This window comes from Emys orbicularis, chromosome 1 (assembly GCF_028017835.1).
Source record: "Emys orbicularis isolate rEmyOrb1 chromosome 1, rEmyOrb1.hap1, whole genome shotgun sequence".
In the NCBI taxonomy this organism is placed as follows: domain Eukaryota; kingdom Metazoa; phylum Chordata; order Testudines; family Emydidae; genus Emys; species Emys orbicularis.
Window position 1 is genome coordinate 77,320,239 of NC_088683.1, and position 25,650 is coordinate 77,345,888.

Below are 25,650 nucleotides of genomic sequence, written 5' to 3' on the forward strand. Positions count from 1 at the left end.
GAAAGATGTGGAGAAATTGGAAAGGGTCCAGAGAAGAGCAACAAGAATGATTAAAAGTCTTGAGAACATGACCTATGAAGGAAGGCTGAAAGAATTGGGTTTGTTTAGTTTGGAAAAGAGAAGACTGAGAAGGGACATGATAGCAGTTTTCAGGTATCTAAAAGGGTGTCATAAGGAGGAGGGAGAAAACTTGTTCACCTTAGCCTCTGAGGATAGAACAAGAAGCAATGGGCTTAAACTGCAGCAAGGGAGGTCTAGGTTGGACATTAGGAAAAAGTTCCTAACTGTCAGGGTGGTTAAACACTGGAATAAATTGCCTAGGGAGGTTGTGGAATCTCCATCTCTGGAGATATTTAAGAGTAGGTTAGATAAATGTCTATCAGGGATGGTCTAGACAGTATTTGGTCCTGCCATGCGGGCAGGGGACTGGACTCGATGACCTCTCGAGGTCCCTTCCAGTCCTAGAATCTATGAATCTATGAATCTATGAAAAACCCAAAGACCCCCATTTTGATTTAAAATTTTTCGGGGACCCTGCAATTCCCTCCCTGCTCAGCCCTTGCCCTGCCCCCTTCACCTAGGCCATGCCCCCATTCACTCCACACACCCCCGTTGCTCGCTGTCCCCCACCTTCACTCTCTTTCACCAGGCTGGGGCAGGGGGTTGGGGTGCAGGCTCTGGGAAGGAGTTTGGTGCGGGGTGCTGGCTCTGGGCTGGGAGTTTGGGTGCGCGGTGAGGGCTCTGTGCTGGGTAAGAGGTTGGGGTGGAGGAGGGGGTGAGGCGAGTGGCACTTACCTCGGGCGGCTTCCGAAAGCGATCGGCACATCCCTCTGGCAGCGGCTCCTAGGCGGGGGGCCAGGAGGTCTCCATGTGCTGCCTCTGCCTGCAGGCACTGCCCCCACGACTCCTATTGGCCGCAGTTCCCGGCCAATGGGAGTTGCAGAGCCAGCGCTTGGGCTGGGGGCAGCGCACGGAGACCCCCCTCTCTGTTCCCCTGGGCTGCAGGGACGTGTTGGCCGCTTCTGGGAGCGGCGTGGACCCAGGTTCCCTGCTCCTCCTCCACCCTCCGAGCGCCTCCTTCATGCTGGGAAACAGCTGTTTCCTGGCATGAAGGAGGCGCTGGGAGGGACGGGGAGGAGTTGATCAGCGGGGCTAGCAGAGCCCCAGGGTTACCCTCGGGGACTCCCAGGGGTCCGTGGACCCCAGTTTGAGAAATGCTGGTATACATAATTCCATTAAAGGCAACAGGACTACATATATGTATACAGTTAAATACATATATGTCTTTGCATTAAGTTAGATGCTTGTGGGTCTTTGCATGATTGTGGGCAATAGTGTGCTATCATGAAATAAACGTACGTTTGGGATGAAATTTGGGACTTTGTTATCCTGGGCCAGCAAAGAATGACTGCTTTGGAGGGAATGCTTTCTTAACCATGGAGATAATGGAGGATTGGCTCTAAATGTTTAGCGCTGTGGTTCCCAAACTTTTTAGTGCTATGGCTCCCATACAGATGTTTTAAAACTTGGTGGCTCCCTACAACCAAGTACAGTGGGGTTTTTTTTTTTAATTGACTTAGGATACTAGATTCAAGAGTTCAGGACACTATAGTTCAGATGGTTTTGCAACTTTACTTGTCCTGCATGTCCCACTCTTCTTTTGGATCATGGTCCTGCCCCATCAGTGCACAGCCCAGCACATGTTGCCCAGTTAAGATCTTCAACCAGTATGAATTAATCAAGGATCTTGACAATTTCCTCACTAGTTGTTCAGCTTAGGATTTCTTTGCAAAATAAGTCTTCAACTATTATACCTGCTCTGACAAATCTCCTATGTAACAGAAGCTGAGCCATGTTGGCTATGTCTGTGAATTCATCAAGCTGCAGTGCACCCTATTGCCTCTTCTTAACTTGTTTTGTCAACTGCTTCTGGATGTTTTCTGCAAGATAATCATTGTGTTGGTAGATGGTATTATTTGACATAAAAATGGTTATCAGTACCATGGCTACTTGTTTCCCAGTCATAATTTTACATGTCTATTGCTGCTGGAAGTTGAATTGTCTGGTAAATGGTGTGTGCAGATTTACCTTTTGCAATTCACCTGGCCACAACACAAGATCATTTAAAGCATTTTTGTGGAACAGTTGCTTCTTTACACATGACTTCTCTCATCCCTGCTGCTCCCCCAAGCTTTAATTCTTCTTGTTTCCAAAAGAAAAATTGCTGCTCTTGTTTTTCGAATTCTGGGTGTTCAGTTTCTAAATGTCTCTGTAGTTTCCCTGGCCTCATGCTTTCATTTACTAACACCTGAAAACAAGTGGCACGTTTTGGCTATGGACTTTCCTCAGTAATACTGAAACACGAAAATTTAAATATAATGTAACTATCATCACATTATCTACTTTTCTTCATGTTATGTTTAACTCTGTTAAAACCATCATCTTCTTCAGCCAAACATTAGCTACATGTAGGCTTAGTATGTGGTAAAAGTTGTGCCCTTATAAAGATCAGACACTGATACCCACACTCTCCAGGGCACCCACTTTTACCCAGTTCCTAGGGCTCAAGGCGTAATCCGGTTGACTTAGGCACCCCCACCCTTTCCCAGTTCCTAGGGTTCTGGGGGAAAGGCACCTACCCATATCCAATCCCTAGGGCTCAGGGGGTACTCTTCTGCAGGTTTGCAGGATCTTTTTACCAGTGAAAGAGCCTTGCACAGTAATATCCTTAACCTCTATTTATTAACAATTACCAAAACAGAATGCACACGCTAAGCATACAATGCTCACCACTCCCAATAAGGCAGATGAACTTTTCCTACTGGCCAGTAAGGATCAGGTCATCCTAGGACTCCAGTTTCTGCATGGTGTGATTGGCAGAGTGTTGCGGTCTGGCAGCTCTGATCTTGGGGCTGTGTCCGGGAGTTGGTTCCAAAGAGCTTTCTTTTGGACCCCAGTTTTATATAGTGAAACTTGAGTCCTGCTTAGCTGTACCTTAACCAAAGTACTATAAAAAGGTAATTTTCAACAATCCTAGCCCATTATGAAACAATTATTTAACTAATCAGACCCCACCACCATAGTTGATTTACACTGAGCAAAATTAATTATGCAACAGATGGAAACAATCAAAGAACCAGACAGAGACCATACAGATAAACAGTAGAAAAGTAGGGACCATAAAGGCAAAACAATGGAAGTATGGGTTTTACAATCAGAACTATTGATAAGTGATTCCTTGCCAGACAGAGTGCTATCAAGCAAAGTTTTCTTTAAACATCTTAAGAGATTCCTTGCTTATCTGGTGATGGTGGGCACTATTAGCAAGGGTGCCTTCTTATCAGCCTGATATTACATTGTTTTGATAGAATTTAGAAGGAATGTGAGGATGTGACTTTCAGCTTCTTGGCTCATGGCTGCTGCTCTCCTAATATGGCTGCAGGGAAAGGCTCAAGGCTTTTGCCGTATCCAGTTTTCCTTTTGCCTTATACTGCCAAAGCAGTTCTTTGCTCTCTAATGTCCAGCAGGTGGTGAAAGCCTTTCTGTATCACCCGGGAATATTGGCTTTGGCAACTGTTATTAGGCTAATGAGGTGATAATTGGCAGAGGTCGGAGGGATCCACTTCACAAATTTCTCTGTGTCTGCCGTATTTTGGACATACTGCTTTCTGAAAGTTTCACTGAGGCTTCGAAATAGCAGGATCTGGAGACTGACCTGAATCACAAGGGGTCTGTGTTGGCTGTTGGGAAAGTTGTCACATACTAGCCTTGTTGATGGCAAAAGGTGGCTGTTGTTCTCTTGCAACACAAAACAAAGGTCAGGCGTATAGCATTTTGTCAGTGTGCTGACCTAAAGGTGCCATGCTCCTTAGCGTTGTAGAGCAGGCAAAGGTCTTCTGCCACTGCCCGTGATGACATTTTTTCTCCTGTGCAATCATTGGTGTCATAGCCCCACAAATTGTGGTGGCTGTTGAAGTCGCCTACGTGATGGTGGGGTGGCTTGAAGGTGGAAGCACTGTGAGAGGACTAGTTTGTTAATGGAGGTTTATAGACATTCACTACCGTCAAGTCGCTGACCTGGATGGCGATGGAATTAGGGGTTGTGTTAGGGAGTACCTGTATAGGGTTCTTCACATCACCTTTGGCATAGATTGCTAGGCCTTGTTTTGGATGGAAGACTGCTAAGACGGGTCTATCTGTTGATCTTGGAGCGATGGGTTTTTTACTCAACTTACATTTCCTCCAGTCAGTTTTGTCAGTTCATAGGATCTTTGTGAGGTAGTTGCATTTTGTGCTGGATAAACCCTTGATATTTAACTGCATTATATGCAGTGAGGGGCCGGTGTCTGGTTTGACTTGGAAGGGGCCATTTTTGCCATTGCTTTGCTGACCTGTAGGCCTTTTCGGGACATTTGATCACCAATTTAATGACATTCATTGTGCTTATGCACATAGGAGGAGAGACCACGAGCAGGTTGTCATTTCATCCCTCAACAAATTATGAAGGCGTTTCTACCTTAGGACATCAGCCAGCACATGTTGCAGCACAAAGTGTGGGGTGGTTAGCACAAACTGATGCCACAGTTGGGATTGTGGTGATTATCTTGCAAGTGAGGCAAGTGGAAGTCTGCGATCCGGACCATTATTTAAAAAATAAACTATTGTTAATTGTAGAGAGGTTTCTTTTTGTTAGCATTTGAAGGGAAGAAAATGAGTGACTTGGAAGGAGGGGGCACTCCTGGTGGGAGGGTCAGATATGCTTTAGTAGGAGCACTGTTAGCAGATTGAGGGAAGTGATTATTCCTCTTTATTCGGCACTGGTGATGCCACATCTGGAGTATTGCCTCCAGTTTTGGGCCCCCCACTACAAAAAGGATGTGGACAAATTGGAGAGAGTCCAGCGAGGGTAATGAAAATGATTTGGGGGCTGGGGCACATGACTTATGAGGAGAGGCTGAGGGAACTGGTCTTATTTAGTCTGCAGAAGAGAAGAGTGAGGGGAGATTTGATAACAGCCTTCAAGTATCTGAAGGGGGGTTCCAAAGAGGATGGAGCTAGGCTGTTCTCAGTGGTGGCAGATGACAGAACAAGGAGAAATGGTCTCAAGTTGCAGTTGGGGAGGTCTAAGTTGGATATTAGGAAAAATTATTTCACTAGGAGGGTGGTGAAGCATTGGAATGGGTTATGTAGGGAGGCGGTGGGATTTCCATCAGAGGTTTTTAAGGCCCGGCTTGACAAAGCCCTGGCTGGGATGATTTAGTTGGTGTTGGTCCTGCTTTGAGCAGCGGGTTGGATTAGATGACCTCCTGAGGTCTCTTCCAACCGTAATCTTCTATGATTCTATGCCACCTCCAAGAAGGGCAGCATGGCCTGTATTTAACCCAGCCCCATATAGTAGAGAACAACAAAAGTGGAGTGATTGGCATGCACAGTTCGAAATGGCAGCCAGTCTGAATGAGTGAGCTGAGTCCACTAAGCTGAAGTTCCTGAGACTGTTGCTCATAGGGAAAGACAGGGAGGATGAGGATTTAGCAGTAAGGCTTGACAGGACTATAAGGGCTGGTCTACACGGGGGGGGGGGGGGGGGGATCGATCTAAGATACGCAACTTCAGCTACGCAAATAGCGTAGCTGAAGTCGAAGTATCTTAAATTGAATTACCTGGGGTCCACACGGCGCGGGATCGACGGCCGCGGCTCCCCTGTTGATTGCGCTATCGCCGTTCGCTCTGGTGGAGTTCCAGAGTCGACGGTGAGCGCGTTCGGGGATCAATATATCGTGTCTTAACGAGACGTGATATATCGATCCCGGATAAATCGATTGCTACCCGCCGATACGGGTAGTGAAGACGTACCCTAAGTGTCTTAACAGATGCCTTAAACATTCTTTGGAGCCTGCAGCATGCACTGACTGAGATTGGGCAGCTTTTCTCAACTATAGGAAGAAGCCAGAGGAGATTGGTTGTGAACACTTCCCCATAAGCAGGCTCTGAGATGCAAGATGCTTTAGCCTGAGATCAATTAGTCAGTTACGCTTTTAGTGGGGAGATGCAACTACAGCTCCGGATGGGGAAGACCCAAAGATTAGATGAAACTACCAACCAACTATAGAGATGGAACTGGGGAGGAGATTGGAAGTTTTAGTTTTCAAGATACTGGTGCTAGGATGTATGTCCATTCTCTGGAAGGAAGAGAAGGAAGGTCGAGACACCATCGTATGAGTCACGGGTCATGTAGACAGTGTCGGGAGTGTTAGAATTATGGGGTGAACTGGATCAGCTTAAGGAGGCTGTGAAGATTCAGGCCCAGTGCAAGTTCCCATGGAAATATCAGCCCAGATCATGATGGATGTGGGATCAAAGTGAGGAAGCGGATGGATGCTGGCATTGTGATAACCCTGACCATTTTTGGAGGGAATGCCCAAGGAGGAAGTGGCACTTGGGGAAGGGAAACAGAAGAGAGCAGGGTCCTAATGCTCAGAGAGACAGAAGAGGTCAGCAGGATAATAGATTGGCATAGGAGCGAGCAGGAAGATACTGATATAGAGAAATTGATAAGATGGAAAAGAACGGATAGTGGAGAGTTCCCAGAGGAAATTCAGTGGCATCCTTGCCTGAAAAGCTATCGGACTGTGTGGCCTGAACTGAGTGTTAGACCAGTATCACCTGTCTAGCACTTTCCTCCCTTCCTCCTTGCTGTTCAACTGTTTTCCTGTTGCACCTGGGTTCACATAGGGGAAAAAACTCGTATGTGGGGTGGGAAGATCTGTGTTAGCTCATTTTAAGACAGATTCCTTTTGTTTGGTTTAAAAGCATCTGCAGTCACCCACGTCGGTTAAAGGTCTTCTTTTTAGAAACTTCCCCTTATCTCATTATTTAGTCTTTGAATCAGACATTCTCCCTACTTCATTCCTTTTGGCATTATAACTCATTATTTTCATGGCCTTCCTTCTACTTGCTATCAGGGCCTTTCTTTAAACATGTATGTAGTTCCTTAACCAATAAGCTAACTTTAATTCTTTAATTTTATATTTATCCTACAACCTTCCTAATACCAGTGCCAGTTGTTTTAACTACAAAGGTGTCATCTGCTTGGCAATACAGGACCAGGATTTGTCACCTAGAAGTTCTGAGTGCAGGGGTGCAGAACCAGGGGGGAGTTTGGAGAACCATGGCTCCCTCACTTTTAATAGTGGGAGGGCCATGCCCACCCACTTTTCAGGGGCTGTGCTTCACGGCAGCGCCAGCGCCTCCCGGGTGTGTGTGTGAGTGTGTGTGTGGGGTGGGGGCTGAGATGGGCCTTAGTCCCCAATCATCATGGGGCTCTGCCCCCTGCTGCTCCTCTTCCCCCTGAGGCCCTGGCCAGGCTGGGAGCTGGGCCCTGGTAAGAGCTGCCCAGGGAACCTGAGCCACTGTGGGGAGCTCCAGGCCCTCCATCTGCCCTGGGCGGCACATGGAGGGGGGGACATAGGCCAGGGTCTGCTCTTGGGCACCCTGTTCCCCTCCCCCTCCCCCTCCCCCCCGGGCAGGTGAAGGGTCTGGGGCTGGCAGCTCTTACTACAGCCTGGTTCCAGTTTCCGGCCTGGCCAGCGGGCGGGGCCTCAGGGGGAAGAAGAGGAGTGGGACCTTGGGGCAGAGGTGAGGCCACTGTTCCAGCACTGAGGGCACGCCCCCCTTTTACGTAGGTTCCAGCGCTCCTGTCTGAGTGCAGATATGAAAGAGATGACTCATTATTATAAAAAGTAGAGATATAAACCTGGTGTGAGGGGTCCCCCCAGGGTGCAACCTAGAACTGGGGTACTGCTGATCCCTCTGCCATACCAGTCTGGGTTCCCTCTCACACAGTGATGTTGTGACAAGCTGCAACCCCCTCCAAGCTTGCACTCTCACCAACATCCACAGGCAGGGACCACACCCAGCTGTGTTCATGAATGCTCTGGCCAGTCATTGCATGAACCAACAATAGAGAGTCTCCAGCCAGAATATCCCCAGCTCCCCAGCCTATGACCCCAGAGCTGTACTGTCCTGCCATGGTCAAAAGCTCAACCAGTATGAATTTATTACCCAGTCCGCTCCTCCCTTGATGTGGAGAGGACATGCACAAAGCCTTTGTTAACTGAGCTGAGATTTTTCACTTCAGTCAAACCACACTGTTTTAGGTAAAGAATATAAAATAGATTTATTAAGTACAGAAAGATAGATTTTAAGTGATTATAAGTGATAGTAAACAGATCAAAGAAGATTACTTAAGAAATAAACAAAACACAATCTAAATCTTATATACTACACAGGATTTGAATCAAACAGGGTCTGACCCTGTTAGATAGTACAAGCAGTTTGTATATGTTTTATACGCAGGCAGGAATCCTCTCTTTCAACCTGGGGCCAGCACTTCCCTCAGTTCAGTCTTTGTTTCTAAGGTGTTTCCAGGTGTTGAATAAGGCCGATTGGTGAAGTCACTCCCCCCTTTTATAGTGTCTTACCTATGGAGGGAACACCTTTCTTCCAAGCCAAGTTGCCAGCTCAGTTTGTGGAAAAATACAGGTACCAAAATGGAGTTGAGTATCATATGGTCTAGTCACATGCCTTTGCATGCTTCGCTGAGTCATAGCAGCCATTATTCATAGGCAGACTGAAGCATTCCCTGGGAGGCTCACCAGGTGGGGGATAAGCTTCTCCCAAGGCCTATTGGTTTCCTTAAGGCCCATTACCTTGAACAGACTCTTCACTATAGGCCATCTAGACTGGAAGCATCTTGGTTTGTGGGTTTCACCCAGGTGCAACCACATTTGAAATACTGATACATAGTCAATATTCATAACTCCAGATACAAAAATCGTACATGCATACAAGTAGGATAATTATATTCAGCAAATCATAACTTTTCCAATGACACCGCATGACACAATTTGTCCAAGATGCATCATAATTACGTCATCATATCCTTAATCATACCACTGTGATGACTATGGGGTGCAGAGTGTCACACCTAGTACTAAAAGAAAAAGAACAGTTTCTAGCTGCTTCTGTCTATACCACACAAAGGCCAACAAACAGCTTAACATCTTCCTGAGTGGACTCAGGCTAGACCAGGACTCAGTTTGTGTATCTAGGTGTTACACTGGACCGTAACTTGAGTTTTCAAGCAACACCTTACTAAGACCACACTGTAAATGAAAGACAAGAAACAGCCTGATCAGCAAACTAGCTGGTTCCTGGGGAGGCAATGTGCAGACATTAAGAAACTCTGGGCTTGCCTTGTGCTATTATGTAATAGAGTGTTGCTCCCTGGTGTGGCTCAGCTCTTCTCACATGTGACTGGTAGACACTCAGTTAAACAAAACCATGTATTTAATAACAGATACCATGAAACTGACTGACCTTTTCCTGGCTTCCAGTCATGTTCAGCCTCAACCCTCCTGACATCGGGCAACAAATCGCTTTGCAGAATATGCACCGTAAGGTGCAAAGTGTGCCACATCTACCCTTGTTTAAAGATGTGTTTAGTCTACCAAGCCCACAGTCACAGCTCAAGGCATCCTGTTTGGACAGTTCCCCTAAGGACCTTGATATCTTCTTCGGGTGGCATACTAGGTGACAGGCACTGGTTATGTTTGAAACTTGTTCTTATCTCATGACTGATCCAACAGTCCAGCCCCATGGTTTTGACCTTCCACACCATCTTTGGGTAAAACTCAATCACTTCAGACATAGAGTAATCAGATGTGCTGCTAATGACTATAAGTGGGGTCTTTGTGACTCCCCCTTTGCTCCTGTGGCCAGTTAAAAGATGTAGGTCACATTTGTAGGTTGCATCCATTAACAAGGACTGCTTGGACTTTGTCATAGACTTGCATAACGCTCTTCACTCAGCTATTGAGTGGTTAAGACACTTAGATTAACACGGTTGACTTGATCGTCTAGATAAATGCAATCACAATATGTACATATATATGTAATGCACTCTAAATTCTCATTTATACCAGATGGTGGAGATTTGAGTTTGTAATGTGCATTTGTTTGAGTGCTGTAGTGCAGCATGGTGACAATATGGTGACATTTGCAACAATCAAATGCTTGCTCTGCGCTTGTGGCTTCTTGTCCAATGTTTATGCAAGTGGCATTTTCAATATGAAAGCTGTATATACCTCCTGACTTGGCTTTGTGTGATACAGAAAGTTCATCTTCTAAATGTGATCTTTCTAGTGAAAAGGCCCTGGCAATAGCTGTAGAGTTTTGCCTAAAAGTCACTCTGTTTTTACTTAATCTCTATCATTTAAAATAAACAGGTATGGTGACCTTCACTCCCTGCAGCAATCAGGAGCAATAAAAATTTTATTAGAAGATTGTGTGCCACCTGGTTCCCTTATTTACAGCACTGTAGAAAATGATTGGTGCTTTTTATCCCTAGCCATGCCGGGCAATCTGTCACATCTGGTTACTGTTGTTTACTATTCCCCTGGCATGTTTTGAGATATGGAAAGTCAGTGCTTAGTAAAAAGCTGCTATTGTAGCACACCAAAATACAAAGGGACAGATCCTTGCCCCCTCTCCAGCCTTTTTGTGGCATGAAGGGGCCAGAAAGCCAGTATGAGCAGCCAGCTGGGGATTTTTGCAAGGTGAGGGGAATCCTGGGTAGCAAAGAGCCAGCATAATTGAATTCTACGTTACCACTGTGACAATCCGTGTCCAGACACCCCAATGGGAGAACAGAAGGTTTGAACCTCCAAAATGAGCAGTTGGGACCAACTGGTTGCATACTGCATAGTTGTACTATAAAAGTGAATTGAGTGGGGTCTTTTATGAAAGCTTGTGATGTTCTGGACTTGGTCACTATGAGCTATGTATACAGACTGTGGTTATGAACCTAGGTGTTTAAGTACAGAGAAAACTGTGCTCCTGATCGGTACTGCAGTTTTATCATCGCCTCACAACAGGGCGGAGGAGCAGCCAAGAGGGCAGAGAACCCAAGCCCGTTCTTTACCCAAAACCAGCTTCAAGTGACCATGACCAGCCCAGGAAACGACAGTGGTTGACCATTAATGTTAATGGAAAGACATTGAGACAATTGGGTATTTCCCCACTTTGTATAGCAGTAGTGACTGTAGGGAAAAAAACCTCCCAACCCTTTTAAAATGGAAGGGGTTTGAAGCAGCAGTAGTCAATTATTTTTTTTGTCAAAGTCCAAATTTCTTGGTCAAGGTATAGTCAAGATCCAGTCTCCAGAGAAAATAATACCAATAAAAATAATACTAAGTAAATAAAAAGATTTTGGGGTCCATTCAAAAGCGTCTGACTATCCAGATTTTGCCCATGGTCCGTCTATTGACTACCCCTGATTTGAAGTGAAATCCTCTTGAATTTGAGGGACAGTCTCGAAGGCAGGAGGCTGTCTATCAACACTGGATTCCCCACTATGACTAGGGACATGTTGGGAAACTGTTCAAAGAGAAAAGGTACCTTATTCTAGAAAAGAGATTTTATCTAATATGGAAGTGCAAAGCCAGCAGGGGTCTTTGCATATTTTCTGTGGAACTTGTCTATGTTTGCTTTTCCTTACTATTTCATCTTTAAATCTGTGGTTTTTCTATTAAATAAACCTTTTACCCCTAGCAGGTCTTGGTTGTGCAAACTGTGTGACGTGTGAGTGCAACAGTGAACTGATAACTGGGGGGTTGGTTTCATGCCTTTGGGGTGACAAACCATAGGGGAACAGTCCTAGTGTCTGGTACTTTAGAATTTGGGGAGGATGGTTTGGGAAGACTTGGGACTGGAAGGGCTGTTGGTATCACCCTGCAAGGAGTAACTAGGCTGATGGAGGTCAGGGTAAGGCCTTGTGCTTGTGGGCAGGCTGCTGGTCAGAGATCTGAGCCATAGCAGGACAGCATTAAGACACACCAAAGTTACTGGGCAGGCAGTTGCAGAACTCCTTGCTGTTCTGGGTGAACCCCAAAATACACTGGTCTACAATTTTTGATAAGTCGTCTGCTTCAGAGATAAAATGTGCTATTTATTATGTATTTTGATGTGCTGAATTCAAATATGACAATTAAAACAACTGATTGGCTACTGTTTCTAAGATATTTAAGTTTTTACATTTTATGTCTATGTATATTGTGTAGATAGTAGAGTTTTAATCATAAATTGTAAACCTAGGTCTTTTCATGTGTTTATGGTTGCTTTACATGATAATATTTCACCTGTCCTGTTTATGTAACACTTTAAAAATCAGCAAAAGGGTTATGTAAATAAAATTTATTATGAAACAAAAGGCAAAAAACTATTCTGTACATAGTTTAGTCCTATTCAATGTCTACTCGGCGCTTCTTGGCTTGTCTCTTGTATTCATGAAATGGAGCATCTCTTGTCACTGTCCAGCAATAGTCTGCAAGCATTGATGGGCTCCATTTGCCCTGATAGCGTTTCTCCATTGTTGCAATGTCCTGGTGAAATCGCTCGCCGTGCTCGTCGCTCACTGCTCCGCAGTTCGGTGGAAAAAAATCTAGATGAGAGTGCAAAAAATGTATCTTTAGTGACATGTTGCAACCAAGGCTTTTGTATGCCTTGAGGAGGTTTTCCACCAACAACCTGTAGTTGTCTGCCTTGTTGTTTCCGAGAAAATTTATTGCCACTAACTGGAAGGCTTTCCATGCCGTCTTTTCCTTGCCACGCAGTGCATGGTCAAATGCATCATCTCAAAGAAGTTCACGAATCTGAGGACCAACAAAGACACCTTCCTTTATCTTAGCTTCACTTAACGTTGGAAATTTTCCACAGAGGTACTTGAAAGCTGCTTGTGTTTTGTCAATGGCCTTGACAAAGTTCTTCATCAGACCCAGCTTGATGTGTAAGGGTGGTAACAAAATCTTCCTTGATTCAACAAGTGGTGGATGCTGAACACTTTTCCTCCCAGGCTCCAATGACTGTCGGAGTGGCCAATCTTTCTTGATGTAGTGGGAATCTCTTACACGACTATCCCATTCGCAAAGAAAACAGCAGTACTTTGTGTATCCAGTCTGCAGACCAAGCAAGAGAGCAACAACCTTCAAATCGCCACAAAGCTGCCACTGATGTTGGTCATAGTTTATGCACCTCAAAAGTTGTTTCATGTTGTCCTAGGTTTCCTTCATATGGACTGCATGACCAACTGGAATTGATGGCAAAACATTGCCATTATGCAGTAAAACAGCTTTAAGACTCGTCTTCGATGAATCAATGAACAGTCTCCACTCATCTGGATCGTGAACGATGTTGAGGGCTGCCATCACACCATCGATGTTGTTGCAGGCTACAAGATCACCTTCCATGAAGAAGAATGGGACAAGATCCTTTTGACGGTCACGGAACATGGAAACCCTAACATCACCTGCCAGGAGATTCCACTGCTGTAGTCTGGAGCCCAACAGCTCTGCCTTACTCTTGGGTAGTTCCAAATCCCTGACAAGGTCATTCAGTTCACCTTGTGTTATGAGGTGTGGTTCAGAGGAGGAGGATGGGAGAAAATGTGGGTCCTGTGACATTGATGGTTCAGGACCAGAAGTTTCATCCTCTTCCTCTTCCTCGTCTGACTCAAGTGAGAATGATTCTGGTGCATCAGGAACCGGCAGTCCTTCTCCGTGGGGTACTGGGCGTATAGCCGATGGAATGTTTGGATAATGCACAGTCCACTTTTTCTTCTTTGACACACCTTTCCCAACTGGAGGCACCATGCAGAAGTAACAATTGCTGGTATGATCTGTTGGCTCTCTCCAAATCATTGGCACTGCAAAAGGCATACATTTCCTTTTCCTGTTCAACCACTGGCGAAGATTTGTTGCACAAGTGTTGCAGCATATGTGTGGGGCCCACCTCTTGTCCTGATCTCCAATTTTGCAGCCAAAATAAAGGTGATAGGCTTTCTTAACCATAGTGGTTATACTGCGCTTTTGTGATGCAAAAGTCACTTCACCACAAACATAGCAGAAGTTATCTGCACTGTTCACACAAGTACGCAGCATCTCTGCTCACTTTGGCTAAACAGAAATGTGTCCCTTTGCAAAATCAAACACTGACAAATAAGAGAGCACGACACTGTATGATTTCTAGAGCTGATATAGGACAATTTGTTCAGCAGAGTGATGTAAGCTTCGTTATGATTGCATCATCCATGACTTCTAGGAATAACATGATGCAATTCATATCATGTATGACGCAATACCAGCTTCAGATTGCATCATTCATTGTTTTGCCTAAAAAGCAAGTACTGTCCAAACCCAGTCATAGATTTATTCATAGATCCAGTCAAAGATGTATTTTAGTTATTTCTGGTTTAAATTGAGATCCCTTCCCTTTATAACTCACTTATCCTCCGCCATTCCCAAGTCAAGGGTCGTATATACTGACCCAATAGCATATCTTGAAAACTAGAGCCAATCAACAATTTTAAGCATCATTTTCGTTCTCAGTGACCCAGAATTAGTAAAGTTTGACTACATTTATTTCAGAAGCATTTTGGCTGTACAACCACCTTCTGTGCCTCTGCACTGACAATGTAACTGGGAGAAAGGGAATGTGGCTGGAGTGGCTGCTGCTGCACTCCAGGGACACCTGGGTGCTGAACCAGCCCATCATGTGAACCCCCAGTTTGGGGAGGCTAGCCCTCTGCCCCACCCCTTCTGCCCAAGGCTGTGCCACTTCCGTCCAAAGTCCTGCCTCCACTCTACCCCCCTGCTCTTGCCTGCCAGGCCAGAGGAGCCCCAAGCCCCTCAACATGGCTGGGGTTGTAGTGGGGAGCATTAGCAGAGGTTTGGGGACACGTAGCCTCCCCCAGCCTCCATTACATGCCGCCTATGCAGCCCATTGGGACTCTGAAGCTGTTCTACACTGTTCCAGGACCAGGGTTGTTGCAGAATTGACTCCCTCTGTCTCCATTGTAGAAACAGCTCTTTTGTGGCTCTCCTTTTAACACACATCCCTCCCCCAACTTTTCCTAGCTGCCGCTAGCACTTATTGGGCACAGTTGGAGATTGAGCTCAGAACCTTTTGAGTTTACTCTGAAACATGACTCCAGCTTGTGATATTAATGGTATAGCAAATGAATAATCTCATTGTATATTGACAAAGGTATTTCTAAAGTGTTTTTGAAATACAGTTGTTGATGTGTTGATTGCTATTGCTACGCGTTCAAGTCGTGAGCTGTCAAGGAATTATGAAATATTTTTATCCTATGACATTTTTTATTAATCTCTCCATAGGGGAAGCCTGTGGGAACGCCAGATGCTGGTGCTTACTTCCGTGTGCTAGCAGAGCATGGAGTGGCTGCCTTTTTTACTGCACCAACTGCAATTAGAGCAATCCGTCAGCAGGACCCTGAGGCAGACTTGGGAAAGCAGTACTGTTTGACAAGGTGAACTAAGGATACATTGGAAATCGTTTGTTATAGAAATAGACTTCATAGACTGAGGAGAGTATAATGTCTAGAGCTTTGAACACTTAAGCAGTAGAATATAAATATATAAAATACCAACTGTATTTTATTTATATATGTGTAAATGTGTATAGCGCATGTGTGATATAGAAATAATCTACATATATTACACAAAATTTACATTAAAATAATAATATTAAGGTTGTAAAGTCAGGCACACAAAAAATAAGGAATGCCTCAATTAAAGTTGCCTGTGCAACCTCCTGGTCTTTAATTATGTCATCACATACTGCTTTTTCCACAAGACCCTGGCATCATTCAGTACACAGCATGAACAGTGCTCACTTAATGAGCAGCTAATCAGTGTGTTATTTTGTCCTTGTGTTCATTGTGTTGTCCTAGGCCTTATTTGCTCCACACTATTCAAAGCGTGCTCTAAAGACAGAATTATTAATTTCCCCATGGGCTTTTCTGTAGTGCTCATCAGTATAGTGTTTGTGATGCATGCAGATGCTAAGTATATTCACATGATCTCTGTGCAGTGAGGAGGTGATATTTTTCTCATTTTACAGTTGGGGAGCTAAGATACAGAGAGATTAAAGTCAAAAGTGTACACTAATTTTGGGTGCACAATCTGAGCAAGCTGAAACCTGATTTTTCAGAGTTCTTAGCTTTATATGGCACTCCCATGTTCAAAGTACAGCTCACACTGAATTCAGTTGCAGCTGTGAGTGCGCAGTACTTCTTCAAATTGAAGTCTCAAGTTGGGCACCCAGAAATTAGGGAACACACAGTTATGACCACCTGTGAAAACTTTGGTTTAAGTGACTTGCCTAACACCATATAGGAACTCTGTGGCAGAGGCAGGGATGGAATCTAGTTCTCCAGAACAACATTAACCGTGCCTTAACCATGAGACTTTCCTTTTTCTTCCTGCAATCCCCTTCCTAATTCACTTATAGGTAAGGCTAAGATTTTGTCATGGTTATTTTTAGCAAAAGTCACGGACAGGTCACAGGCAATAAACAAAAATTCACAGAAAACGTGACCTGCCTGTGACTTTTGCTGCTGCGGCTCCATGGTTTCCCCTGCCACCATGGTGGCTGGGAGCTGTGGGGCCAGTTCCCCCTCATAGCTGTTGGGAGCTGCAGGGTGACCATATTTCCTAAAGAGAAAATGGGACACTCCCAGCCTCTCGCCCGAGGCATCCGCCTTCCCCTCCCATGTTCTCCCCCGTCCCTGCACAAGGCTGTCGCCCATCACTGGAACCCTGAGGAGGGCCCCCTCAGGAGTCTGTCACCTGTCACTGGAACCTTGTTGCCTGTGGCTGCTGTCTCCTGTCGCTGGAACCCTGCCAGGGCCCCACTGGCTGCCAGCTCCAGAGTCCGGCAGCCCCTGGGGCTGAAGCAGAGAATGTCGGGGAGGTCTCTGGAAGTCTGTGACTTCCAAGACCTCCGTGACATAAACGTAGCGTTACTTATAGGGTAACCTTCCAACTTCTGCAACCAATGAAGCAGGGGTCCTACTGACAAGTTTCCTTTACTACACAGCCTTGATTGATTCCTAGAGCACTGTCCATCTTGTGCACTGGATGAAGCAGGGGTCCTATGAAAAAATAGTATGTGATCATGTAATTAAAGAGTGTATCATAGAATGTCAGGGTTGGAAGGGACCGGAGGTCATCTAGTCCAACCCTCTGTTCAAAGCAGGACCAATCCCCAGGAGATTTTTGCCCCAAATCCCTAAATGGCCCCCTCAAGGATTGAACTCACAACCCTGGGTTTAGCAGGCCAATGCTCAAACCACTGAGGGCAAATTACATAAACAACCTTAATTCTGGTATTTCCTAACCATTCCAGTCCTGTCTCCTCCTCACCCTTGGCTCCTTGTCCCAGTTCCATTCTCCTTGCTTTTCTAGTCTCTATTCCTCAGACTTCTGATCCCAGTCCTTGCCCAGCCAGTCCTAATCTTCCACTCTGGGCTCATGTTTGAATCCCAATCTACTCCAGCCCCAGAATTCCATTCCCTCATCCAATTCCAGTCTCCTCGCTCAGCCAGGCCTAGTACCCCCCTCTCAGCTACTCATCTTATCTCTCTCTCTCCTCCCTCCCTCAACTGACTCCCAGTCTCCCTCACAGGACTCCTCCCAGTTCTCTGTATGCACCCCAATTCCTTGTCAGCTTTTTCTTCCGTCTCCCACTGGTTCCTAGTCCCAGGCTTCTTGTTCACTACTTGCAATCTCCCTATCCTCCAGCTCCTCATGTGATCTGTGTCCCCAGTCCCAGTGTCCTTGACCAACAAGTTCCAGTCTCACTGCTCAGCCAGTCCCAGCCTACCTGCCCCTGTCTCCACCGTACCCAGTCCCATTCTACCCCCTTCCAACTCTCTTGGTCTTTCTAGACTTTGTCCTAATCTGCTCCATTCCTTCCCCATGGCTCAGCTTTTGTCCCTTCAGCATTTGAATTAGGGGGCTTCCTCCTCCAGCCTGCCTGGGTGCCAGCAGGTGGATCATTGAGAGCACATGAGAGACAGGCTCCCTGCTGTCCGTTCCGGTGCTTGGCCCCACCCTGTCCTGGAGCAGCTGGAAGTGACAATTACGGGGAAAATCTAGTTTTGCCCCTGTCGCCTTTGACTGAAGCATGTTCTGTTGCTCTGTGGAGACGGTACATGCACAGTGCATTCACGCATAGGAGATGTGAGGGAATGGAGCATGCTCAGTTGCTCTGTGGGGATGTCATGCAGAGTCTGGTCAGCATTAAGAGCTGTGAGAGGGATGAGCATGCTCAGTGAGGATGGATTCTGGAAATTTTAGCTGGTAAAATCGGAGTCTCTACTGAGTATGTGCAAATTGTGATTTTTTTCAGAGACTTAGAACTTGACCAAATTTGACTGGATTTTCACTGGGATGGCGAAAGGCACATCGCTGTTACAAAGGTCACCCCCTGTCAAATTTCAAGTCCCTGCTGCAAAGCCTGGGGGCACTAGTTTTCCAAAGAAAAGGTTGCCAGATTTTTTTTTAACATGCCTTGTTCTTGGAAATGGCTGAACAGTTTTGTCTGAAACTTAAAAAAAATCAATCTGAGGCAGACAGCTGGCATGAAAAATCTCAGTCGAATTAGTTACAGTTTGATAAATTATAAGCAACTGAAAACAGTGTCTTTTAATGGGAAGTGTTGGGCAATCTTAATAGGCAATGCAACCTACCACACCAATAACATATGTGTAATTTATTTTTAGCAAAGAGATATTTAAGTATTTTTGTTTAAAGTGCAGTTAAACAGTAAAATATGACTGTAAAATTGGAATCTGGATGTTTCTTATCTGTGATTATCTCTCAGTGACTTCTGCATCAAATTTGGTCAGCTCACAAATAGAGACAAAGCCTTTAAGTACCAGTCTAAAACTCCTTCTGGGATGTGATAGTCAAGCTGTTCTTTCTGGCTCTGGCATCACCAGTAATAAAGATTGTGCATCTGGAACCTAGCTAACCATTTGGTTCATGTGTGATGAAGAGCAGAATCTCTGAACGTGTATGTGAGACCTTTTGGAAGACTCCAATGCTGCCAACACCCAGCTATATATCTCCTTCTCCTCAGCAGATATGACTCATGCATCTCACAGATGTCACGATGCCTTCAAGAGATGAGCACCTGGATTAAAAAAAAAAATCTGTCTTCATTGGAAGGGGAGAGTGGGGAAAACACTTGGAGCTAGTCAAGGCATTATCTTTCAGTTGTCAAGATAATGTTAGATGATAATAAATTGTATAGTCAGTTGCTTAGCCATGCTTTGGTTTGTTATGAAATATACTCAAGAGACCACATAATCAATGTCAGTCAGGTTTATTGCTACAATCCAACAGTAATATAATTCAGGAAAAGGGTTCTCTAGGATACTAGTCTCCGGGAAGCCGTCTTTTTGTCCCAGTTCCTTAACTTGTTGTTCTGTTCCTTTCCTTATTTTTGTTCTGAATACTAGCATTCCAGGTATTGGTCTGTGAAGGTACCTTCTAGGTTTGTATCATGGTAGAACAATCATATAGCTTGTCCTCTTCCTTTGGGATATTCCAGTACTGGCCTGTGAGAATAATTCCCTACCTGTTGCTATGGTAAAATACTCGTAAATCCTGGTCCTGACACCTTTCCTATTTACTTAATCCAAAGCTTACTTCAGGTAATGCAAGATGTTATGGGATATTTAGTATAGGATTATAGAAAAGGAGTAGGCCAATTTAGGCTATTTAACTAAAATAATATGTGTATTTAATGCATACTAATATGCATATATACTATAATATATATAAAATGTATGGTGCAAATAATATATATTATTAATATATATATAAATATATATGCTAGCCAGCATATATTAGTCAGCAGTAAGGTTTAGAGGTAATATAAAGATTATTACTTTTCCTTGGTGGTACTCTGGCCTGTAAACTGATGCTGCTGAACAGTATGGTAACTACAGGGCTATTGGACCATAGAGTGATCTATTTTAAACATAACTTCAAGGAGCACACAGTGAAATTTAATTTTATCTGCATAGAGCTCAAGTTATTGTGGCTTTCTGCAGGGGAAATCTACCCTGACAACTTGAGGTATGAGACAGCTCCTGTGTCAGACTGCGGGCATAGAATACTAGTAGGGTGACCAGCTAGCAAGTATGAAAAATTGGGGTGAGGGTTAGGGGTAATAGGCACCTATATATGATTAAACCCCTGAATATCAGGACTGTCCCTATAAAATTGGGACATCTGGTCACCCTAAATACTACCCACGTGTAACAGAGGTATTAGGCATTATTTACCTTAGATGAAAGACAAATATGAGGGGTATATAGAAGTATACAAAATTATGTTCTTGTATTATGAGACAGGAAGAACAGAAGTTACTGATCTGGTGTTTAAAAAATGGCAAATTCAAACTAATAAGAGTAAATACTTTTCCAAACACCACGGAATTAAACTGTGTAACTCACTGCTACAGGAAGTCATTGAGGCCACGAATTTACCAAGATTCAAATATAATGGACAACTGGTCTGATCCAGTATGGCAGTTCCTGTGCCCTACTAGATCTGTGCAATTGTAGATCACATAGCTCTGATCTCATTAGAATCCTTTGCATCAATTTATGAGGGTTCTTGTGAAGTCTCTTGCAGTGAGCTGAGGATGTAATGACTGACATGTTCCCTGTGGCCCTTCCCGATACAGCCCTGCTGTGCATTTTAAGTGGTGTGGAGATCATGCATGGGTCCTCTGCACCAAGGGAAAATTCATCCAGAGAGAAGAAAACCACTACCAACAAAAGTCATAGAATTAGATTTAAAAAAAACCCCAAAGTATGCAAACTTATAATTTAATAATTTGTCTTTTACATGTTCAAATTATACCTGTCCATAGTCTCTAGGTACATTTAGAAAGAATTAATAAAAACTCCATAATACATCCACCAACTTATGTTAGTAAATGCAAACTAAATCCCCAGCCAACCCCTTCAGACAACAGTTTGGAGACAAAGGCGGAGATCTTGCTAGGGGCACCACTCTCCCTTGTCAGGTAAAACTGGAGTACAAATTCCGGAGTGGACGGCTCTCCACTGAAAATACTCTTTCATGTGTTACACCCTAAATGGTGAAACTTAAAAAACTGTCAGGTCAAACACCTGGGCTTTCAGAAAATGGTATGAATAGAGAGGAATGTTTTCTTTTGTACTCAGGAACAGTGCCAAAAAAGTACATGCTGTATCTGTCTTCCAAGATTGGATCCTAAATGCACTGATCTAAAGCTTTATGTAGCTTAATTCTTCTTCAGTGCATTTTGGATTGAAGTCCTAAAAGCTTAATTACATTGATTTATAATGTCAGGAATTCAGGTTTCAGAGACAACGGTTTAGGACATGTTCACTTAACACAGAGGTCGCAAGATTTCTTGCATATCAAGTTCGAGTAGGACTGCAATAATAAATGCATTGGCATATTGTAACCATTAAGGTTTAGGTGCAATTAAAAATATAAAATTGTTCATACCAGGACTTTTTTCATATGTATACATATATAGTGTTCTGCATCACTTACACACTTTTGATTTACTCTTCAGTAGGAGAAAATAATTAATTCCATATTTCTTTTGCTTTAGTCTATTTAGCTGTGACACTCTTAGTACCTTTCCCAGACATGAAGAAGAGCTGTAGCTGTAAAGCTTGTCTCTCTCACCAACAAAAGTTGGTCCAGTCAAAGATATCTCACTCACCTTGTCCCTCTAACTTTAGGCAAGTCTTTTTAAAGTTTTCTCTGTACATTTATGTCCCCATCTGTAAAATGGGGATACTTATATGACACTTAAGAGTTGTCCTCACTGCATTGTTAGCTCAAGCTATAACTTGAGTTTTGCCCCTAACCTGACTCCCGTGCACACACACGCACAAGTCTCTAGCTGAAGCTACATGGTGTTTTAAGTTCAAACTATCTGGCCCATTCAGGGAGGGATGCAAGAGGTTGGGCGGGGATGCTTGAGGCTCCAGTTATGCAGCAGTTAGAGTTATAACAAATCATCAGCTGCTAACTGAATCACTCTGTGCTGCTAATCAAGTCCGTCTGTTTTAGTTTGAGTGTGGTCATTCTAATTCAGGGGTTTTCAACCTTTTTTCATTTGTGGACCCCTAAACAATTTTGAATGGAGGTGCAGATCTCTTTGGAAATCTTAGATGTGGTCTGCAGACCCCCAGGCATCCACAGATCACAGGCTGAAAACCACTGTTCTATGGTAATGACGACCTTTCACAGACCACTTAGACATAATCTGTGGACCCCCAGGGGTCCATGGACCACATGTTGAAAACCACTACTCTAATTCAAGGTGGGCTACCTCAGGTAGACAAGCCCTTAGTTTTTTTAATGTTTTCACAGTATAAGTGTGAGATTTATTTTAATTCATTATAAAACCCCCAAGATGCATGGATGAAGTTCGACAGAATAAACACAGGCTGATAAATTTAGGTGCCCATGTTTAGGTTTCAGAGGTGGTGTGACTCTGCACCTCTCCTTAGCCCTTGGGTACCAAAATATAGAGTTAGGTGCCTAATTATAGGTTTCCAAATTTGAAACATTTGGTCTGTTTCTACTCTAACCCATTCATGCTGTCTTGTATTGCCTGCCTCTTTTGAACAAACTTAGAAACTTCCTCATCTATCCTCCTCTGTTTGCCTGCTTCAACTTGCCACAGGTTGCTTTTTTCATGGCAGCAAAATGATATATATAAATTGGACTTAACTCTGATCCTTGTGGCAGTTGTAGTCATCATTCTCCATCTTGAACTGCTATGTAAAGTACTCTCTCAAGTCATTGTTAATTCAGAGGATGGAGACTGATCCTAATTTACTGACCCCTAATTGATAATCAGTGGTCTCTTTAAAACTGCACAAGTTGTTTTTGTTTGTTTTGTTTGTTTTCTCCCACCCTATTAACTTTTGGCTACTACTAGAAAATTGCCTAGCATGTAGAGCGATGCTGTGAATGGAGCCAAAGACTCATGTCCATGGAGAGGAAATCACAGTTACAGCCAATAGTATTAATACAATTAAGATTAATTGTTCTAGTTAATACAGCTTTCGTTATTCTTTGGAATCTTGCCTCCTGAGATGTTTCCTTTTGCAAACAATTAGATTGCTCCACTGAACTGGAGTAAAAAAATATTGAAGAATAACATCTCATTTGGTGAGCTCAGTTTAATTTGTGAAGGAATTAAGTTTTTATTATAAATCTGTTGGGATGGAACATTGCTATAAGCTTCCTCACAGCAGGATCCTGCTAATGCTGCAAAGAAAGGAATACTACTATGAATCATCTCAACCTCTTTTCTCTCTTGGGTTGTTATCATTGACAATAATGGAAGTGTTGCCGTACACGAGACATTTTGTCCAGTGTGTTACAGTGAAACTCACTGAACGATGACTAATAAAGAATTATAGTGCCAAACAAACTTAGTGCTCATTAATGTATAGAATTGATTGTCAATTTTTTGTAAGGGAAATGTCTATGAAAATAGTACACTGTTTGACACAAAACCATATTCTTCAAACATGAAGCATAATGTTCATGTGACTTTATTATGTGATTAAAATACTCTACATCAGTGGGTCATGCATGATGAACATCACACACAGTCTCTTGCTCACTCTCTCAAAAAAAACAACCAACCAAAACAAACAAAAACGTTTTCAGGAGAAATGCAGAACCCTGAATTCACGTTCACCAAATTAGTGAAATATAAACAACTTTAAAATATTTTGTATGTATTTGTAATGATTATGGGCTTAGTCCTGCACACATGTATGTGTGTAATTTTATTCACACAAGTATCCTATCGAGGTCAATGTGGCTGCTCATGTAGGTACAGTTACGCAGTCATTTATCTTTTATGTCTCTCTCATTGGACCCAAGTTCAAAGTTTTCTGCTGCTCCTCAAAAAGGAGGGGGTGATTGATCTAAGTTACACAACTTCAGCTACGTGAAGTCAACGTACTTAGACCTACTCACTGCAGTGTCTTCACTCCCGTACTCCGCTGCGAGAGGCGCAGGCGGAGTCGACAGGGGAGTGGGCGGTGGAGTACGGGAGTCGATGGGAGAGCGCTCGGGGGTCGATTTATCGCATCTAGATTAGACGCGATAAATCGACCCCTGCTGGATTGATCGCTGCCCGCCAATCCAGCAGGCAGTGTAGACATACCCTAAGTGTCTATGGACAGATACGGGGTATAAGAACAGGCACATGAAAAGTGGTGTGTGAATTATTTGGAAATGAGAAATGCATGTGATATAATATAACAATGGGACTATGCACGTGAGTAAAGTTACTGTGTAAGAGTTTGCATAAGACCTGTAGTCTGCTAGTATGTTCTAAGTTCTAGATCCTAAATAATATTTTGTGTCGTAGGGACCTACTTAAAAAGCACTTCAATTCACCTTCAAGACCTTACCATACTGAAGGGGGAGTGAAATGAATTTGTAGTGCTTCATGAGGGATGACAACTTGTGACAAAGCATATGATAAAACATGATGTAAAAAGATTGTGTGGGTTTAATATATGGTTATAGTACTATTTAATTTAATAATAATAAGAATTAATTAATATAAATGCAAATAGCACCTATTGCTACTGCCAGAAGGTGCATCTGTTTCTGCTGCAGTTTGCTAGAGAACATCCTCCAGATGAATAGAATTCTAACACATGTTATGATGTCAAGTACATACAGCATCAATTGAGTGTTTAATGTGCATGCAGCATATTGTTCAGCAAAGAGGTGGCTATAATAAGTGTGATACCTTATTATACTATTTGGAAATCTAAATGATCTGTAAACTCTTAGAGTATGGAACTTTCAACAGGGTTTCAAATGCTATATATATCGTCTCCATTGTTGTTTGCCTCTGAAATTTACAGGTTGCTTTTAGGCCAGTCTCTCTCTGTCTGTCTGTCTCTCTCCTAGGTCTCACATAATTTACAAATTTTCAAAGTATTATTTTTATTTCATATATGACTTAGAAGATTTGCTTTAAGATTATTCATGCACATTGGTTGTAGTTCTGGGAAGGGGGTTAGCTTCAGTAGTTGCTAGAAATCCCATTTTGAAATTACTGGTTCAGCTAAGGTTAGGAAACTATTGAAAATCAACCTTAAATTGGAACACTGTTTAAACTTCAACTATAGAGAGACTACTGGTCTTTCCATAAAACAACTTAATTTCTGTGTAATTGGTTTCTTATTGTCTCTGATACTTTTTCCCCACTCCTTTTTGGTATCTTCCCGTCATTTCTTGACTTCTTTTCCTGTTTACACAGGGTCAGAGGTGCCCACGTTTCTTTGCCATTCCTTGCAGTCCATGGTACAGGTTTGTAGGCTTGGAGGTCCAGGCCTTTTCTCTTCAAGCTTCTCTTGACAAAGTCTTTCCAACATATTCTCAGTCTTCCTTTCTTGCTGTTCGCTTCCTCCCATGTTTTCTTTGCTTGTCGTCTTTCTCCCATTCTTATCACATGTCAAGCTCACCTCAAACGTGCCAGCCTATCTGTCACTGAGAGTCCCAAGTTAATCTTCCTCCTGCTTTCTTCCCTGTACACTCTGTCTACCCTCTGCATGCTAGCCATTCTCCTCAGTATATTATTGTCTACTACTTATCTCCTTTTCTTCCATCTCTGTAAGACCCACCATTTCCAAACCATACAGCAGGTGGGACAACCATGCAGCAAACA

At 43.5% G+C, this 25,650-nt stretch overlaps 1 protein-coding gene across 1 annotated transcript in view; it reads left to right on the top strand.

Annotated features, from left to right (window-relative positions):
* ACSS3 (acyl-CoA synthetase short chain family member 3) overlaps window positions 1-25,650 on the top strand; it is a 141,179-nt gene that overhangs the window by 48,631 nt on the left and 66,898 nt on the right. Inside the window, exon 8 of the mRNA XM_065423450.1 lies at window positions 15,231-15,382. Coding sequence (XP_065279522.1) covers window positions 15,231-15,382 — 152 coding nt within the window. The remainder of the gene's footprint in view (window positions 1-15,230; window positions 15,383-25,650) is intronic.